A 20632-nucleotide genomic window follows, 5' to 3' on the forward strand; every position below is an offset into this window, starting at 1 on the left:
AAACATAAGGGCAATCATAATAAAGCCTTGTGAGCCTTTTAAATGTTGTGACATTTGCATGTATTAACTATTTGAGAAAATAATAATTCAATTAGGGAAAAATGTTCCCAATATAAAGGTCTGATGTTTTCATAAGAAAATGGTATACATTGATCCTGTCTTAGTTTCTTCACTCATTCTCTCATTCATTCATTTATACAACAGAAACCTGCTGTGTGCCAGGTACTGTGCTAGACCCCAAGACTATAATGAAGAAGAAAACAGGACCCTCCCCTCTAGGTTTATTACAAGCTACGCAGTAAAATGTGAAATTTTATTAGGTTTACTCATTGTGGCTGGTAGACTTACTTATTTTTAGAAATTAAGAAAAATACACAAGTACAGCTTTAGGTTGTTGATGTTTGTTGTGCTATCCTGGTTGTGTGTGCATCGTGGCCCGGCAGGGTGAGCTGCGCAGGGCAGCCCTTAGGCCGGGGCAGCTGAGACCCGTCCTGACCGCCTCTCGCCCTCTCACTGTCTTTCAGCCCTGCAGTCCTTCATCCGGGCCTACGCGACCTACCCCCGGGAGCTGAAGCACATCTTCCACATCCGATCACTCCACCTCGGGCATGTGGCTAAGAGCTTTGGGCTAAGAGATGCCCCTAAAAATCTCAGTGCCTTGGCCACAAAGAAGAAGAAAGCAAACCTGAAAAGGTAGGGTGGGCTGAATTTGTCCTCTGTTCAGATTGGCAGCCATGAGATGGTGTGGGGGGCTGCTGTGTGCCAACTTGCATTTTTGTGGTAAATTATCGCCAGTATCTGCCCTTCTCTCAGTATGATGAGTGCTTGGAACAGCTGGAAAAATACCTAATCTGAATGCGTTTAAGGCACTTGCAGAAATTCGATGATGGGTCCTGACCCAACTCCTGTTGGGTCCAGAGTAGTGGGGATTATTGGAACAGCAAGACTGCCCACGGATAGAGTAACTCTGGGGCTTTTCACACTCAGAGCTCCAGGTGTGCTGTGGTCCACCCTGGAAAGCTCTGGGGACTTGAAGGAAGACGGTGGTGAGTTCCATGAAACTCTGCTGCGGCTGCAGGGCTCCTGCAGGCTGGCTGGGCATGGGGGCCGGGCCTGGGGCTCCCAGCGCCGTGTGCCGCTCTGCTTGGTGCTGGCATGCACCTCCAGCACTGAGCACGTGTAGGGTAAGTGCAGTGGACTCTTCTCCCTCCGCCCCCTGCTCCCCCCCCAAAAAAAAGAACACGTTAGGAACGGTCCAGAGTCGGAGTGAGAAGTGTTGCCCTGCAGGTTGGGCACTGGGCTCCGAGTCCATCTTCACTATTTCAAGAGGTCCTGAGATGATTTCTCTCAACGAAATGCAGTTGTAAAAGGTCTTCTTTCTCTCCTCAAAGACAGGGTATTCATGGGAATTTCCTGGCAGTCCAGTGGTTAGGACTCGGCCCTTTCACTGCCATGGCCCTGGGTTCAGTCCCTGGTCAGGGAGCTAAGATCCTGCAAACCACATGGTGGTGCAGCCAAAAAACACACCACACACGGTGTTCTTTTAGTACCAGCCCCAGCCCTTCGCGGGAGCTAGAGTTTCTTAGATGCCAGGAGCTGCTTGTATGGGGAGTTTGGGGCAGATCATTGTTGTTTTGTTTTGTTTTGTTTTGTTTTTGCTGTACGCGGGCCTCTCACTGTTGCGGCCTCTCCCGTTGCGGAGCGCAGGCTCAGCGGCCATGGCTCGCGGGCCCAGCCGCTCCGCGGCACGTGGGATCTTCCCGCACCGGGGCACGAACCCGCGTCCCCTGCATCGGCAGGCGGACTCCCAACCACCGCGCCACCAGGGAAGCCCCCATTTTGGAATTTTTAAGATGCGTCGTCTTTCTCTTATGGTAACCCCCTCATGTGGGACGACACTCCAGTAATTCTGTGAGGCAGGCTTTTCCCCGCACGCTCTTCTCCGATGCCCGGACAAGACTGAGACACGTCCGGCTCTGGTTTCCTCCAGGACGTTTTGAGGTGCAGAGCGTTGCCTGCTGCCACACGCTACCTGTCCTGGGCAGGGCTGCGGCCAGAGACCCCTCTGCTCGAGCCAGGTCCTCCCTGAGGGAGAAGGTGCCTCAGCTCCACTCCAGGTTTGGGACTGCCGTGCACCAGAGTTAGGTTCCTTCCTTTGGGTTTGGGGTAGCTGACATCTGTACATAGTAACTGGTTTTAAGTATGTGACAAAACTATGAGGCTCGCAGTCAGGTCTGGAATGACCTCCTAGTGGTCTGGAAGCCTGGCCATCCTGTCCCACCGTCTCTAAAACGCCGACACGTGAAGGAGGTGGGAATCCATCTGCCACGTGATCACTGGTAAGAAACACGTATTTTGTTTATTCCTCTTCCTGCTAGTAAACGTGACCCCAGTATTTTACTGTCAGCAGCTGATCTACCTTTGCAAGCGTTAATAGCAGCTCTTCAGACTGGGTGTGCCCAGCCCTCACCCAGGGAAGGCAGAGCGGGAGGCTCGAGGCGCTGGGAGTAGCAGGGGACTCGGAGCCAGCATTGTCCTTACCTTGCGAAGCCGCCAGGGAGAGAGCAAGCCGCCGCCTCCCGCTTCAGCTGACCCGCGCTGGCAGATGGGCACCAGGGCTACGATACCCCTGTGAGCAGGGGATTTAGCCGGGCTTTATTTAGGGAAGAATGGGCTGATTAGCTGATAAAGAGCATGTAAGATGGTATGGGGCAGCCTTTGATGTCTGGCTGGCGCGGCGGGGAGCCGGGTGGTGAGTGACAGCAGTGTGTCACACGATTACCCCGCCCGTGACAGTGCCGCTGTCTGTTCTTGCCATGTCACCACTCTGTTACAGCGACTTTTTCCGTTGTTATGCCCTTCTTTTGAAGGCATTTCTCCCCACACTCCTTACACCCTCCCGCCCCACCCCTGCCTTGTTAATGCAGACGGGCACTCAAGGATACAGTAAGTACCTTCTTTACTGGGGGAGATCTTGTCACTCCTGAGGAAGAATGGCTTTGCAGCTAATCTGCACATGGACCGTATCACTGTGGTCGGGGAAGCGGCAGAGAAACTTGACAGATTCTCTGCACCTCAGTCGGGGCTCGAGCCAGTGCCAGTCGCCGCTTTTTAAGGAACAGGAAAGAAAAGTCCATTAAACCCCACACAAGTGTGGAGAGTTACGCTGTGGCCACAATGATTGTCCTGAGATGAGGCGTCTCTTCTGAAATCCATCTGTCAAGGAAGAGAAGGGGTTCCTTGGGTTTTGTGTGGGTGGGTAAAATGATAGCACTAATTTCTCCGAATTATTCTGCATATTCCATTTATGGTGTTCACTGCTAGAATAGTTACGTTATGTGCAAACCTCTGATATCTGCAAACCAAATTGATGAGACCGTAAGCAAAATCCTGTCTCGCCTGCCATCCCCAAGCAAGGAGTTCACCCGGGTGTTAGCGGATGAGGCCAGGGCAGGTGAGGCTTGGAGACTACTGGACATTTCTGTGCAGTGACAGAGGGAACTTCTATCTCGTCTATATGCCTTTATTCCTTCACTGGACCACTTTTCAGAAAAAGGAAAAAAAGAGTTAATGTCCCCAAATAAGGTCTTAATCAGCAGGTCTCTCTCTGTCTCCTTTTTGAGTCCTCAGTTCTGAAGGGGAACAGCAAGTGTCTTCGCCCTGCGCACAGAAGCACAGAGTCACGAGCACTCTTCTGACACTGACACACAAGCCTGTCAGAACAGCCCGCCACCCCAGATACCTCCATATCCACGTGCACAGGGAGTCGGTGCCGTTGGTAGAATTTTGAATGGCCCCTTAGCAACATCCGTCACGAACACAGCATTTTCCGCCCGTGAAATGCAGTTCTTCTTTTGCAGCTGGGTAGATTCAGCAGTCCCTGAGCAGCAAAGGTAACATACCTTCCAAAATTTCCATCTTCCCAGGAGTCGCTGAGACCCGGCGCTGTCTGCTCTGGGAGGGCAGAGCTGTGTTGTTTGCCAGGGTGTCTGTCTGTCTGTCTAGGCAGTCACACATGTGAGTAGAACCTGTCCAGGACCAGTGAGCAGACAACTTCCTCATCCGTTTGACACTCTGTGGTCAGTGGTTCAAGGATATAGAAAGTAATGAGCCTTAAAGTCTTAGTGTTATGGTGGCAATGTGAAAGGGCAAGTCTGTTGGGTTTAAACCACCCTATCTCATTTGGATTATATGCTATAATTGTAAGTTCACTTTCCCCCAAACTGTTTAGTTTGCAGCTCCCTAAGGCTGGTCTCACCACTGGCTTCTACCATCTGGGTCTTTCTGAAGTTCTTCTTAGTGCGTAGATTTCTTTGTATAAATTTTCTCAAACCAGCCCAGCTAAGTGTTACCTGGTAGTTCTCATCCGATCAAAAAGTAGGGCTGTCTGATCCCTTAGTACTTACTGGATCTGGGCGTGCTTGGTCAGGGCTCAGCAGGCTGGGATCCGTAGTGGAAGGGGACGGAGCTGGTCCCCTGGGGCCGGGCCTCACATCCTAGCCACCATACCCAGCAGGGCAGAGCATGTCCTTCACCTCTGTTACTTCCAAAGCTCTACATTTAGTGTACTTGTTAAAATAAGGAAACATCCTTAGGGAGGTCATTCTTGCCAGACTTCTCTCATCTGTGAAACGCTCTATCGTTGAAGCTCAAATTAGAGATTTTGTGGACCTCCACTTCAGGGTCATTTTCCACCTTTTTTTTTAAATTTATGTTTCTCTTTTTTCATTGACGTATAGTTAATTTACAATGTTGTGTTAGTTTCAGGTGTACAGCAAAGTGACTCAGTTATACATATATATTTATATATTTTTCAGATTCTTTTCCATCATAGGTTGTTACAAGATACTGAGTATAGTTCCCTGTGCTCTGCAGTAGGACCTTGCTGTTTACCTGTTGTATAGTAGTGTATATATGTTAATCCCAAACTCTTAATTTATCTCCCACCCACCCCCCCATCCCCTTTGGTAACCGTAAGTTTGTTTTCTATGTCTATGAGTCTATTTCTGTTTTGTAAATAAGCTCATTTGTATCATTTTTTTAGATTCCACCTATAAGTGATAAGTGGTGTTATGTGATATTAGTCTTTGTCTGACTTACTTAGTATGATCATCTCTAGATCCATCCATGTGACTGCAAATGACATTATTTCATTTTTTATGGCTGAGTAGGATTCCATTGTTTACATATATACCGCGTCTTCTTTATCCATTCCTCTGTCGATGGACACTTAGGTTGCTTCCATGTCTTGGCTAATGTGAACAGTGCTGCTGTGAACATAGGGGTGCCTGTATCTTTTCAAATTATAGTTTTCTCCCGTTTTTCATCTTTGAAGGCCTTTGCTCTGTCCCTCTCTGTGATTGTCACTCTCACTTTTTCAGTAATTATTAAACAACTTGTGAGGGTTACTGTGTTGAATAGACTCTAGTTTGAGAAGTTCATACCCGCATCAGCCATCTCCCGGCCCCTCCACTTGTTTCTTAAATGCTGACTGTGGGAGTGTCATGCAGTAATTGACAAGAGCCTGGGTTTTACCCACACGGCATCGGGGCTGGGTCACTTACCGTTTCTGTTCCTCAGTCCCCTCACCTCTCAGATAGTGGCGCGGAGCCTCACAGTGTTGTCTGGGGACCAACCAGGTGGCGAGTACAAAGCATCGACACAGTGTCTGGGACATGAACACGGGAGCACTTGCGGAGGTGGTGACCAAGACAGGAGCACTGGTTCTTCCCGCCGGCCTTCATCACACTTAGAAGCATCCCTGGAGCAGAGAGAGTGAACCTGTCATTAACTGTCAACCTTTCAGCACCTCGAAGTTTTCTTATCAGGAACCACCTTGAGAACGCAGGGCTGGTCCCCTCCAAGACGAGCGTGAAGATGCTGCAGCTGCGTCTCCCTGCAAAGCAGTATTCTCATCATTAAGCATCTTGCCTGCCAATTGTTATGTGGCCTTTACAGCCTCCCTAATATCACTTAATTAGCTGAAGGCAAACCTGGAATCTTGCCCACCGTGAAAATTCTCTCCGTTTCCTTGAGCCAGTCATCGTTCTGTAGGAAGACAGAGTGGCCAGACGTGAGGTCAGAGGCTGGACAAAGCCCCGTTTGGAAACATGGGGGTTCCTCTCCGCACCCGATCTTGGAGCGGCGTCCTGCACTGCTCATCCCTGCCCTGATCCCTCCGGCCTCCTGGTCTCCCCCTTCAGCCTCCCCGCCCCGTCCCCATGGATCCCCTCAACTTCATTGTAGAACAGTCCACTGCCGGGTCTCCTGCGGCCCTTCCAGTCCCGCTGACCGGTGCTCCCCTTGCCCGTCGTGCCCCCGCTTCTTCCAGCCTTTCGGTGATGTCTCCTAACTCTAATAATTAGGACACACCCCCTCTTCCCTCTCCCCACGGCCTCAGCTGGCACCCCTCCTTTCTCGTTCTCTCCCGGGGCCTTTGCCCGGCATGCTGCGGGCCTGGGCCTCTCCTCACCCCTCTTCGTCTTTGGGCCTCCGTCCCTTCTTCGAAGAAGTCTCCTCTGGCACACCTGCCTGGGTGGACACCGCATGCCCCCATTCCACCCCCCACCCCACCCCTCACCGCCATCACAGTAGCCCTACACCTGTCTGTGATGTTTGTCTGTGTGGTTCCTGTCTCTCCCCTCCGTGTAGCTCAGGGTAGAAACCCTGTCTGGTTTTCCTCATCACATCCCCAGCACCTACCTGGCACGCGATAGGTGCTCAGGAAGTAGTTTTGAATAGATGAACGGAACCTGAAAGTCTTCTGTAATTCTGAGAGGAAGAGCATAAAGGGAAAGAGAAAAGAGGGGTTGTTCTGACAGGAACCAGGTAAATGCCTCTTAATTGTTTAGTTAGCCCAGCAAACAGCAAATCCTGCCTTTCACAGCGCCCCGGCCACTCCGTAGTCTGTCCTGAGAGAACAAGCATGGGGTCACTTTCCTCTTGGCATGAAATAGTCCCCGAGAAGGACTGAGCCTCGGGCCCTGTTTCCCCGACGTCACAGTGGAGGAACCCACAGAACGTGGAGATGAGTGGGTTCGGGATCGGGGTCTCCACCAGCCTGGGTAGGGCCAGGGCAGATGCCCACAGAGGGTCAGTTCACTCGACCTCAGCCTGAAGACCAGAGGGAAACAGCTAGGACCACCGGCAGTGACTGTGAGGACAGGTGTGCGTGTCCCGTGGGGCAGGGGAGCAGAATCTCCTCTCGCAGGCTGCTAGGGAGCCGTATGAAAACACAGGAGGGCCCGTGCTTTAAAGGTGAGCTCGGGTTAAGGGGGAGAATTTTCACCTAGAGCCTGGGTGAGCTGTATGGACTGTAGCCGAGACCGTATTCTGCCGGCCTCTGTGTCAAGGGCGATGAGGTGGGTGACCTCGAAGCCCACGCTGGCTTGCCTCTCTGGGACATCTGTACCGACAAGAAGTGTCCAGACTGGGACAAGGGGCAGGACGAGTGCTGTGGACGGTGGCTGGGTCTCTCTGGGTGAAGAACACCGGCACAGAGGGGTCACTTGGGGGCGATGTGATTACTGAGGTCCCCCCATTGCATGCACACACAGCCCTGGGTTGAGCTGCGTGGGCAGGGCTCCTCGGAGGGCCGGCCCTCCGCCCTCAGCACCCCCGGCGCAGCTCCACGTTGCTCCCTGCCCGCCGCCAGGCGCCAGCGCTGCACACGCGGCTCTTCACATCTGGTCCTTGCTTCTACCACTGTTTGTTCTGCCTGACACCGTGCAATTAGCAGCCTCCTCGTGAAACACCCCCGCCACCGGTCCGTGCCCACCCCCGGCTAATGAGGCAATCGGGGGTTTCACAGTGACCCTGCGCTGCCTCCACACCTGGGTCACCTGCAGACAGCGGGAGCCACGGGGCGTGTGCTTTCGGGCAGGCAGTCAGGGCTGACAACAAAGAACAGGAACCCAGCCAGCCTCTCCCGGGAGGATGCTGGAGACGGCACATTCCCGTTGGAGCCTTCCCGGCCCTGGAGTCTGAAGATGTGCCTGGCCCAGCACGCGCTGGCAGATGCCAGACCCACGAGGCCTCGCGCAGCAGGAGACCCGACTCTGCAACGCCTTGTCCTTGCTCCAAGCTCTTCTAGTTCAGACTATTCGAGAAATCAGGAAGGAAGGAGCACGACGGTCCCCCAGCTCTCCACTTGCTACACGCAGCTTAGTTCAGGCCGCCGACTCCCCTCCTCTCACCTGCCCCCACGTTCCTTGGGCTCCTTCACATCCCAGCCCCTCCACGTACGCCTTGCTCTTACGCCACAGAGCCTTTCCGTCTGGTTAGGACCCACAGGGAATGACCTCAGGTCTTTTCCAGATGTTCTCTCCATTCTGGTCCTGACGTTCCAGCAGCAGGCTGACACGTGGAGTGACGTCTTAACCAATAAGTAGTCCAGAAGAGGGGTGTGGTTTGAGAGCGCCGACATCCCGGAGTGACGGCATCTGGCTGTCTGCCAGCATGTCTCTTGAGGGAGTACGTGTGCCCCTGGCCGTGCTGAATCCACACGCGTTGTCTCGTTGAGCCTCACCAGGTCCCTTCGACCACGGCCGAGTTCCCAGTAACTGGTGAGAAGGTGGACATGCCCGGTCATGTGGCACTGAGTCTGAGAGACTTGGGAGCCCACATTCCTGGCACTCGTCTCCTCCCTTGCATGCACCCGTTTGGAAGCTTCTGGTTTCTGTGATTAGTGTTAGGCTAAGGAACAAGTAGATGAATTCTGTTAAGGGTGTTTTTTGCCCGTGAACAGATAATTCTTTGTGTAATGGGAGAAATGGACTTAAAGCAGAAGACGTTCTGGTGCACATATGGAAGGGTTTGATTTGAAGCCGTCAGAATGGCAAACCCTGCAGTGGGTGCGAGCACCTTTCTGCTCATGGGGCAGACCTCTGAGAACAGACAACTGTGGGCAAGATGTGGATCCGGCTTTTTCTCTAGTTTCCTTCTGAGTCTAGAGGCAGAGGGTGCAGTGGGAGAGGCCCGGGCTTGGAGTCAGGCGCTCAGCAGCAGCTTCGCGTTGCCGCGGGGCCTGTCAGGTTGTGTGGGGCGTGGGGAGGGATGATGGACACGCGGCACTGGCCGGGGCTTAGAGTCGTTGTCCAGTAAATGCTGATTCCTCTGCCCCTGCCCGCTTCTCTCTGAGTCTGTGAATAAAAAGTGAAAGCTTCACGGGAATTCCCTGGCGGTCCAGCAGTTAGGACTTGGTGCTGTCACTGCCGAGGCTCCGGGTTCAATCCCTGATCGGGGAACTAAGATCCCACAAGCCTCGCGGTGTGGCCAAAAAGAAAAAGAAAAAAAGTGGAAGTTTTATAGACTCTTCCCCGAACGCTCCCACCCACCGGAACCTTGTGCCTTCGGTCACATTACTCCTTGGTTGTAAGACCTCCGCTTCAGGGCTCCCAGCAACGGGGTAGGGGGGACTCGCCACCTCCAGGGTGGAGTTAGTTAGAGCTCACTAGTTAGAGCTCCTGAAATGAGCCCAGATTGACCACTTTCACTTTGCACCCTTTGGTCTCCGGATTCAAATGCTGAATGTGCGTGACTTACAAAGCTGACGATACAAGGTGTTGCTATTGACAAAGCAGCCCCGGGTCCACGTGACGAGGCGTCCGGTGTCTGATGACGGCGGCCCATCTCCTCTGCCTTCCTCTTTCCGGATTGTTAATGATGATTATAGTCAGCGTGTTCCCGGTGCCTTCAGGACAGGCGCTCTGATACGGGCTTTGATTCATTAGTTCGTTTAATCCTTTCGAGAGTAAGCAGCCTGGCACTGAGAGAAGTAGCGCCTCGGCCAAGCTCAGAAAATAGGTCCCACAGCCCCTGCAGGACGGTGCCGGGGTCCTCCCCTCCGAGGGCCAGCTCCGCCCCGGCGCCTCCAGCCGCCCCACGTCCCAGCCCAGGGCGGCTTTTCTCTCCGCCCAGGTTCTTGTCAGAATCTGGCTCCTCCAACTGCCCAAACGTGCAGTAGAGCCCGGCCGACCCAGAGAGCAGGGCAGTCACGTCTATCACTGCAGCCAGTGGTGACAGCAGAGACCACCGCTGCCACCCACGTGGGGCTCAGCCGCAGCTGGGCTCCGGTCAGAGCCGTGGGTTTCCTCCTCTGGTCCTCCCATGTCCTCACATGCTGTCCCTCTCCCGGGGCGGGGCCAGGACTCGCACCCTGGCCTCCTGGCTCGACGCTGTGCGGCTTCTCCCACCCTCGGCTTCGGGTCAGCCTGTGGCTCAGGCAGCTGAGCCCCTGCCCGTGTGCACATGTGACGAGCCAGACCACCCGCCTTCTCTGGCGCAAGAGCGTGGGCCCCCAGTTCAGGGTCACCTTTTAGCCGAGCCCATCCCTCTGGCCCGTTGGGGTGCTCTGCCGTCCAGCGTGCTAGCTGTCCCTGCAGGCTCCGTCTCATCTGCAGAGGTGATAAATACGCCTCATAATGTCGTTCGAGTCATCGATAATGGTGTCAGGCAGGGCAAGCCCAGAGGGTTTGGAGCTGGGATTCTGCCCAAGCTTATCAGTCTCCGTGTTTGCGGGACACAGTCACGGCAGTTACAGAAACACGGAACTGTTGCCATGTGCACCCTGTATCTCTCCATCTGAACGTTTTCACAGAGAATTAGATTCTGTAAAGCACCCTTCGTTTTACCTTCGCGCTACCCCTTGCGTCCACGTGGAGGCCCTTTCTGACGTGTGAGGAATCTCAGCTTAGGGGAAGCTACTGACTGCAGGGTCGTCAGCTAGATGAGGGCCGGGCTGGGATTCCAACCAGCGCCGTCAGGGTCCTGCTGCCGCACCTCTTCCCCAACACCGCCACCTGCTGTGTGATGTCCAGGCCTGGCTCCTGGCAGAACTTCCACAAAGGTCTCTGGCACTTGGACAGGCACTTCTGGGATCCTGACTCAGGGCATCGCTTTCAGACCTCGGCCATCTCTAAGCCTTGTCTCTGTCCCCCTTCCCGTTGTGGGCGCCTTTCCAGGCAGCAGGTTGGTCATGGCATCTACATACTGATCGCCTGTGACCTGCACGGCCTGGCATCCGCCTGCCACCAGCTCTTCACTGGGTCTTGTTGTTAGGTGTGAGGCAGAGACCCACTTTTTCTCCGTCTCTGCGTACACAGAGCCACTCAGGAATTTTCTGGAATGATATCCACTGCCTCAGCAGGGCTCCCCTGGAGTGGAGTGTCTTCTGGGGCCCTGGGAGTTTTACAAGCGCTAGAGTCGGTATGGTCCTAAGAAATCGCAAAGAAGGCATCCCTAAAACGGGCAGCCCATCGGCGTGCATCTCTGCCCAAACAGAATCCAGAGGTTAAGGAGCCCTGATGCACTTCCTTTTCCTTCGATGGCCATAAAAGGTCTGATAGCTTGCTCCCCTTCAGTAGGCTAAATTATCGTCCCACACTGGCGGGTTCCGCACCTGAACTACCTTGTTGCATCAGGGGGACTGCTTGTCACCTTCTCCCTGGAGTTGTTGGTCACTCTCACTGTCATCTGAGAGCCCCCTGAACCCCCTCAGATTCTGTGCCTTTGCTTCATCCGTAAGGGCGAGGCAGGAGGGTAGAAACTTGGAGTCAGCCTCACGCCTCGGAAGCCTTCGCTGTCTCCTTCCACGATCACTCAGAACCCAGGCTTTTCTTCCAGTCTGGGGGCTTGCTTCTGCTGCAGGGTCCTTGGGGCCTCAGTGTGACCCTGGGTCATTTGCTTACAAGCAGAATTTTTCAGATTAGAGAAAGAAATATGCTTTACTGATCTTCTGTCTTGTCTGTTTTAATTATACCACAAGAGAAAAATCCCTCACAAAAACGAACTGAAAGCCAGAGGCAAAGAGGTTTTTGATAAGTAAAAATTAAAATACTTTGATATTTCAGCCCAGGGTAAAATTGTACCACTTGATTTTTTTTCCCCTAAAGTGAGTATGCTGCTTTTCCTGATTACAAAAATAATAATGTGTTTATTGTAAAAATTCGGGAAATAGAGAAAAGCTTGAAAATCATCCAATAAAAGCCCACAATCCAAGTTAATCTCAATTCACATTTTTTGTGGCTCCTACTTTCTCTGCAGGTGTACACGTAGGATCTTTTTATGTCTGTAATGAGATTGAGCAAATCATGATTTTTTAAAACTGCTTTTTTCACTTGTCATCCAGCTGTTACTCTTACGATGCACTTTATCAGGGGTTCCAAAAGTCTTCGAGATCTGCTGTAATGTGAATGTTGCTTCTGTACTGGAAATACTTCGTGTGGGGAACTTGCTCCTTGTGGTAAAAACTTACAGCACAGCGGTTAAGTGTGTACATCGTGGAGTCGGAAAGTTCTGGGCCCTGATCCCACCTCCTCCCTGGACGTGCTGTTTGACCTCCCTGCACCTCAGCTGCCATGCCTGTGGTGCCTCCTTCACAGGATTGTTGAAGTGAATGAGTTAGATGCCTCTCAAGTGCTTACAGCAGCACCTGACGTAAGTAGGTGTCATGCACGTGCTAATAATACAGTTATTGTTAAAGTCACAGAGCCAGTGTCAGTGGCTGTGATTTGACGTGCTTTATGTTTAACTCCGTTAACCCCTGTCATTGTTACTCGCTTATATGTTAATGTGTATGGTGGACCCCGCTAACGTGGGCCACCGCTGTCGTCATCACCATCATCATCTACTCTTTAACTATGGCCTGCAGGAAGTGTTCTAAAAGTCGGGAGGAATGTACTAGAGGTACGTTTCAAGACCTTGGGGGAGGAGATTGCTTGTTCAGTGACTGTCTCGGATAACTGGATAACTCTTGGGAAGAAATAGTTAAATTCGCCACATCCTACCATAAGCCAGAACAAAATCTAGATAGAATTAAAGCAGTAGCAGAGGCTAAACGAAGATATCCTTGAATATTTTAAAAAGGCTCCGGTGAGGAAGACTTTTCTGAGCATGGTCCTGAAGCCGTAAAACATAAAAGAAAATATCGAGAGACTTGACAGTACATAAAAATGCAGTTTACCTAATGATAAAATGAAAAATTCTGTCCCGCAAAAGGATGCCATCAGCAGAAGCCTGTGTTAGAATGGCTTTTTACCTATAGGACGATCGTCTGTGAATTTATTGATAAAGCTGGGAGAAGGTCCTGAGATCGCTCTTCTCCAGTGGCCGTCCTAGCGGGCGTATTGATTTCCTAATTAGGCTGTGATTTCACCTCATTGGCAGGGAAAGTGGCATCTGCCTATCCTGCTGGGTAATCCAGCCTGGTAACCAAGGGGGGGTTATCCAGCCTTCACTGCAGGGGAGTTCCCTGTGGTTAGATAAACTGATCTGTTGCCTGGTAACCACAGGATTACTCCGGTGGACGCGCAGGACGCCCATTTGAGAGGGGTTTGGGCGTTGGGAGGGCAGGGAGGGCAAGAACGTTGGCAAGTTTCTGGGAGAACTGCAGCTTGGCAGGAGAAGCCCATCGTGGGCTTGGGTTTAGAACGTTTCATCTTCCCATCTGTACTTTGCCTTTTCGGCACTGGGCCTCAGAACAGAGGAAAAGCAGGCAGCGAGCTGGCCAAGGGAAAGGTGGGTCCCGTTGGGGTGGCAGCTGACAGCAGGGGAAACCCCTGCAGGGTTGACCCCAAGGTTCTTCCTCCCGAGGAACAGGTCTGAGTCTGGAAGGCCGGAACCCCTGTTTGCTGTCTGGACCACCACTCAGAGTTTGAGTTTGGGTCCCAAGCTGGAAGTCCACTGACTAGAATTAAATCATAAAGTAGCTATAGGAAATGTTGAGGTCATAACCTCAAGGCAAGCAGGACCGTCTCCAAGCCCCGCTTTCTAACAGCATCCTCTGCCTCAGTCGGTGTGGACTCAAAGCCCCTTGACAGACATTCCTGATCGGTGGCATGACACACCCACCAGGGGTGACCTTCCACAGCCCCAGGGCCGGCTGAGTTTGCCTGGGAAGGGACAGATCTCACGTGGCTCAGAAGCAGACGAGAGCGGCGTGGGTGTGTGTACACACACCGGTGTGTCGCATGCCTCGGTGGGGTCCTTGGTGCTGGGTCTGGAGGCCCAGTGGTCTGAGCCCAGGCGCGCTGCCCAGCGCCTTCGGCTGGAAGCGGGACGCATCCCCAGTCCGCTTGCGCTGCCGGCAGCTAGTGCTCAGTCCCGCAGTTGAGACTCTGGTTACTTACCTTGCGTCAGCGGTGGCCGGAGCCGCCGTTGAAGTGCTACGGCTTAGGCTGGGGCGGCTGTTTTGACTGAAATTTTGCATATTTTGAAACTCAGGTTGTTACATGTAAAATTATACACGATGTGAGCACCTGCCTTCAAACGAGGGGGGAGAGAAAGCATTTCTTCCCGTCACAGCCTGTTCGCTCCGGCTGTCGTGTCACCTGGCTAAAAATAAACCGCAAGCACGGGAACTGACAGCCTTCCGTTTGGAACGAGTTGAGCGCGTTCCGCTGCAGGCCCGTCTCTTGCCGCTTCCCAGCCACGCGTGAGGCCCAACATGTGGACGGACCTCCCCCGGACACCAGGGCACACAGTCCACACGGGCAGGGTCTGGGGGGTTAGAACCGCTGCTGTGCACAGAAGGGTGACGCGGTCACCAGAGCCCCAGCCCCACCGTCAGGCCCCAGGGCCAGTCCTGGCTCCTGTGTGGCCTGGGGCGGGGGACAGGGAGGCGGAGGTTTGCTTGGCATCTCTGGGCTTCAGCTGCTCCGTTTTTAACGCTGATTGTCTGCAACCCACATGCCAGCCACCAGCCAGCACTCCGTATGTCTTACTCTCTTTAATTTTTACGCATCCTATGAACTTCGTTCCAAGTATCATCCCCATTTTTCAGATGAAGAAGCGCGCGTCACCCGTTCACCACGTCATTCAGCTAATGAGCGACAGAGCCGGGTTCCAGCCCAGGCACCTCCTTCACCCTTCAGCTCTCCCCTCACTCCTCCCTCTGTCATCTGGCCTCTGCCCGCATCGTCCCACTGAAACGTTTCAGTGAGACCACGAAGGCCTCCTCCATGTCAGATCGTGGTCATTTGTCACCCTCGACCCCGCTGGACCTTCCTGTCCTGCCCAATTGTTCCATCCGGGACCGGCTGCCTGGTGGGAGGAGCTCAGGCTTTGAGTCCATCGGCCCTGTGTTTGCATCTGGGCTTCTGCTCCTAGGAGCTGGATGGTCTTGGGGAGGTTACTTACCCTCCTCCAGTCTTGGTTTCCTTGTCTGTAAAATGAGATGGTAGCCATACCTGCCTCTCGGAGTGAAGATCAGATGTGGTAACGTAGAGCCCAGAGAGTCCTTCCCTGTGTATTTCTCATCCTTTCACCAAGTCCCGTCCCTGCCCTTGCACGTGCTCTTGTTACCACAGTTGCCTAGCCCTTAAATACGGGGTCCTGTTGTCCCCTTGCCTCAAACCTTTGCCCAGCACAGGCTGACTTTGCATGTCTCCCCGTCTGTCACGGTAGAAGCTGTTGTGTGACTGACACCGATTTAGCCCCACCGTTGCTTGCACCCTGCCTTCTGCAGCGGGAGTGTAAAGAGATATGGTTGCTTTAACCTAGTTACGATGGTGTCCCTTTCTTAATCAGTTTACTAGCACGGTATTAGTCCTGTTGTTAAGTCCTGGGCTTTAAAGGAGTTCTCTTGTGTTTATTTTTAGTCTGATTTATCTTCTGATTTTTACAGCAAAGGGAAATGCTGCAAATATAAGTAGCAGAGGGTAACATCTGGCTTTTGTAAGAACCCGAGACACTGCCACGTCAGTGTTAAAGGAATTGCAGGCAGAGCAAGATGGATTCTCTGGTAACGACTCTGTTGTTTTGGTTAGGATCCTGTCTTAAGAAACATTATTTTACTCTTCAGTTTTCATAATCATTTTTTCTGTGTACGACTAAACTTCTACAAGTTTCCCCCTCTGCTTTTCTAATCAAATTAATGATGAGGCTGCTGTCTTTTGAAAACAGTTAGCAGGATTCACCATCTGACATTGATTTTCAGTCTTGGGCATTTTCCCTGCGGGTTGGGGCAGGTGAGGACCTCCCTCCCATTCCTGGGGCCGCTGCCGTCCATTCCCGGTGCGGACACTGACCGGTCTGCCTAAGCACACCTGGGTTGGGGTTTTGGGGGTCAGAAATAATTTACAAGAGTCTCTTCGGTGGGTGAAGAGGTGTCTGTGGCGGACACCCCAGCCCTCACTGTTTGGCCGCCAAGCCCGGTCCCCAGGAGGAGGCCAGTTGCTTTGAACTGCACGGGGAGGTGGGAGCCGAGGGGGGCGTTCCCAGGAGCTGCGAGCGGGCACTGACTGCTGAGTTTCAAGGCGGGTTTTTCCCCTTCTTTTGGCAAACCGCTGTATCATACACCTCATTTGCCATCAGAGTGTGAGTGTGTTTTCGCTTTTTTTTTCCCCCATGAAAACAACACAGAGCAAAGCCTCACTTTTAAAAATGCCATGATATTTTGCCGCCGTTATGAGAATCTGTCAGCGCCGTATCTAATCTTCTGGTGCATAGACTATCAAAACAAGCGCCATTGGAGGGATTGTACTTCTGTTAATACAGAAATGTCAGCTCTGCAGTCTTGGAACCAGCTGCCAGCAGCCTCCTTCCAAATGGAAAAGAAAAAAGTAATAAAGTTTCCTTTCCCCTCTTCAGGCCTGACCTGCACAGGAAGACCCAGAGTAAACAGCGCCTTGCTGAAATCTTGCGTTCGGAATACTCCAGCGGGATGGAGACCAGCGTCACCAAGGTCAGAGAGCAAAACAAACGCGCAGGGCCCGGCAGCCGGCCTCGCAGCGCCGTCCGAAACCAGCGCCCAGCCTTGGCCGTGGGAACAAACTAAAGCCGAAAGCCTTGCGGAGGGACAGCGAGACTTCCCAGGAAGTAGTTTTAAGCTCTGCCCCCACGGGACTGGGCCTCGGTGGATCCCGGAGGCGGGTCCTGTTCTCCTCGGAGGAGCCTTGTGAGGATGAAGGGTGCGCCCCCCCCCCCCCCCCCGCAGACCCGGTGACCCGGTGCTGTGCCGAGACACGCTGCAGCCTGAGGGGTCAGGGGGGCGGGGGTCAGCACGGGATGGATCAGCCCCTAACCTGCCTTGTAGGCCTCTCTCGGATTTATTCCATCAGTGCCCGTAGACCGCATGGTGCCACCACGACTTCATGTAGAAGACTAACACCCTTCGCTGCAGCCGGGAAGGGGTTTGATCCGCCTTGCGATGACGTTCTGAAGAAGTTTCACGGTTCACTTCAAGCTGCCCTCTCAACGCATATATTGGCCTGAATTTTGTAAAATGGGATTTTAAAAGCTGGATTGAATCGCTAAAAGAAGAGAAAAAAACCTATTTATCAGATCATCTTCTTGATGTACAGATGCTTTATTAAAAAGGACCAAAGGAGCATTTGGCGTGGGTCCCCAACGCCTCCAGGGGTCACATTTCCCGTGCGCAGGGGCTCTAAGCACCACGTCCCTTTCACATGCAATGCTCTCTCCTCCTTGTCCAGGGAAATTGTACTTTCTCAGGACTAATTGACTTACTGTTGCCTTTTTATTATTTGCCTTTGAAGTCAAAGGGCACCAGTGTCCTGAGCTTTTTCTCCCATCGAATCCCCTCTTGTCTTCCAGAAAGGTCCTGGGGTCTGTATTGTGGCCCAGGCCACAGCTGCCCCTCCCCCATTGTGTTTCCTGGGAGGTTTGAAAGAGGACCCCCGGGGCGTATCGATTTCCCAATAAATGTAAGATTTGGACACGGGTAACTCCAGAGGGGTCCGAAGGAGAGGGGGGAAAGCCTCGGCACCTCTCTGTGCACTGGGCAGTGTCCTCTCCACTTTTCCTCCCGTCCTCAGCCCACCCCCGCACCCTGAAGTTACTGGCATGGGTGTCGAGGCCCCACTTCCGTAGCCCCTGCAGACCACATGACCTCAAGGGCCAAGGGGGGACCACGAGAGTTCCAAGGTGGGCTGTCTGTGGGGATCTCGGGGAGCGGGTCGGCGTCCCTGCATCCATCCCTCGGGCGTGAGGTGAGCCTCGGCTGGTACCACACCAGCAGGGACTCGTCGTAAGGGTGACTGTGAGCCTAGTAAGCCCCGGTCCCCTGCGGGAGGGAAAATGTGACCTCGCAGACCTGGCTGTCACATAGGAGTTAAAAGGAACGGTTGGTGAAATCTGTCACAATGATAATAAATAAGTCAACCTGCAGCACAAGTCCTCCTGACTTTGGGCAAATCTGCCACCTTTCTTTTATTTCCGTGTGTAATGGTCCACGTGATTTGGATGAGAAAAGGAGGGATCAAACTTTATAAACAAAACCCAGCTGTGTGAGAAACAGGATTAATGCCAGTGATCTAGGATGATCAAAGAGGAACCCTACTCTTTAATTTCCCCCCCCATAGTATTCATTCCATTAAAGCGGGAGTCTGCGCTCCTGGGGCGGGGGCCGGCGGGGGGGCGGGGAGAAGTACCAGAACTGTGCAAAGCGTGTAAGTGACTGTAGTTCTGAGGTGGAAACTCACTCGTTACTTTGCTGACACGTAGGTGAGCGTTCCTTGCCATAGGTGCTATGTGGGCCTGCTTCTAAGCAGAATCAGGGTATTACCCCCAGTTAATAAAGAAACATGGGTTTAGCAGGTTTACGGTTAATAGTACCCAAATTTAAATAACCTTAAAATAAATCTCTGTCTTACTATGGCTCGTGACAGAGTATACATTTCAGGCATCAATTAGGCAAAGCTTTTAGCCTAATTCCACTGTACCTATTCTAATTCTGTGTGTATCTCCAATCGTGCCTCTTTTTCTAATTTCCCAAACTTACCTCTTTCTCTGTGTCATAAGCCTGATGCCCATATTTAAAAGTCAGAGAATCTGGACATTTCATGGAACGTTGCAGCCTAAAGCTTTTTTCCCTCATGGGCTTGTAAAATGCTTTGTTTTCGAATCCTAGACATCTTCCTGTTTGCAACCCTTAGCGCTGCACATCTTCAGAGGGGGCCCCCCATTCTCACGCACTGAAGGGCAAAGAGCCCTTGGTGAGTGATTAAGGCAGCGCTGATGCAATGCAAACGGCATTTTCCACTCAGAGAAGCAGAGGCAACCGAACCTCAGCAAAGGACATTTTGACAAAGCCCAGTGGATTCCTTTGATTTTTTTTCCCCCCCTGTGGTGAGGGGAGGAGAGATTTAGGGAAGAAAGGGGAGTAAATGAGAGCCCCTTAAGGCAGCTGGATCCAAACGGCTAGCGCCCTTGGTGTTGAGCACTTGAGCCCCTCAACGTAAAGTCAGCGGAAGCCGTTAAAATCCAACCACCGCTTCCAGGAGACAGAAACGTAAGGCTTTCTTTCCACTGGAGAAGTTGCCCTGCTTGCGAAGGGCGCTCCACTGGTCTCGTTAAATGCCTGCATGACCGTGACGCCTTATCTCTTAATCTGCTCCACAGAGAAAAAGTTCGGAGCAAAGCCTTTCAGCGTGCTGGCGGCTGGGCACCCCTAAAATCAGCTCGACTTCTCGAAAATGCCCAGAAGCCTTGCAGCGAGGCTGGCTGGGGACTCTCAACTTCTCCACTTTGTTGCCCCTGCCCCCGCGGAGTCTACGTTTATGAGTTGGGGGGAGGTGTCAGTGCAGGAGTAGAGACACCCCCTCTCAGTGCCTCTCCTATTGTCTTGCCTGCTGGGGGTCTCACGCAATTCATTCTTCCTTTTTTTTTTTTTCCCCCTTGTTTTAAATGAGAGTTCACCCAGCCCCAGGGTTGGGAACCGGGAAACCGATTGAGCCTTCTAGATGGATGAAAGCCGAAGCCCACCTCACTGCAGACGCTGTAAAGTTATTATCACAGATGGGAAGTGCAGGACAATTTAAAATACTGTCATTATAAACTTGTAGGGAAGTCTTGTTCTTCATTAATGTAAGATATGAAACCACCTCGGCGGTACAAGGACAATTACATAGTTGGGAATGTGTCTGTGATTTACACGGCCGCTGTGTAAATGTAAGGCTGGTTGCTCCAGTATATGTCCCTCACTTACACAAAATGAAAAGCACACCAGTGCAAGTTGTCCTTTGATAGATTTTTAATATGATTTTAAAGAGTTTTGTTTGGTCTCATTCTTATTCAATGAGATTAATTTAAAGCACTTATCCCCTGGGTTTAAGTCAATCCATGTAGGATTTGGGCAGGGTTTGTTGCATGGGGGGTTTTGTTTGCAGGAGGCTGTGAGAGACTCCTTTCCCACTTCATTAACCCTGAGCTGGGGACGGTCCCCCGTCACCCCCCACCCCAGCCAGAGCTGGGGATTTACCGACCCCCACTCACATGCTAAAGAACTTGAAAGCCAAGGCGCTCCTTGACTTAATTAGCTGCTGTGCAGTTTGCAAAATTAGAATAATACCCTCACCATCCCGGGAAAGAAAAGCGGTGGTGTGAGGGTGTTGGGCGGTGGGGAGGAAACAGTAGCAGGGTCCGGCGGTGGGGGGGTGGGGGTGGGGGTGGGGGACGGGACGGTCAGCGTTTAAGCAGAACCCCACCCCTCCTGGCCAGGCCGTCCTCTCTGAGAGCAATCCTGCCGCAAAACTGGGGAGAGCTCGGCGTGCCGGCCCCCAAACTTCCCAGCCCTGGGCGGATCCTGGGAGTCTGAGCTGCAGGTGGTGTGTGGGCGGGGGAGCACCTGAGCCCACCTCCCCAGAGAGAACTGCCTGTGGAGGTGACCTTGGCC

General features: G+C 52.6%; 1 protein-coding gene across 1 annotated transcript in view; it reads left to right on the plus strand.

The window, feature by feature from the left end:
- The window catches only part of DDX31 (DEAD-box helicase 31), a 74032-nt gene extending 55900 nt beyond the window's left edge, over positions 1-18132 (plus strand). Inside the window, 3 exon segments of the mRNA XM_067742859.1 lie at positions 525-693; positions 16588-16751; positions 16754-18132. Coding sequence (XP_067598960.1) covers positions 525-693; positions 16588-16751; positions 16754-17211 — 791 coding nt within the window. The 3' untranslated portion in view covers positions 17212-18132.
- Positions 18133-20632: the final 2500 nt, after the last annotated feature.

This window comes from Pseudorca crassidens, chromosome 7 (assembly GCF_039906515.1).
Source record: "Pseudorca crassidens isolate mPseCra1 chromosome 7, mPseCra1.hap1, whole genome shotgun sequence".
Lineage (NCBI taxonomy): Eukaryota > Metazoa > Chordata > Mammalia > Artiodactyla > Delphinidae > Pseudorca > Pseudorca crassidens.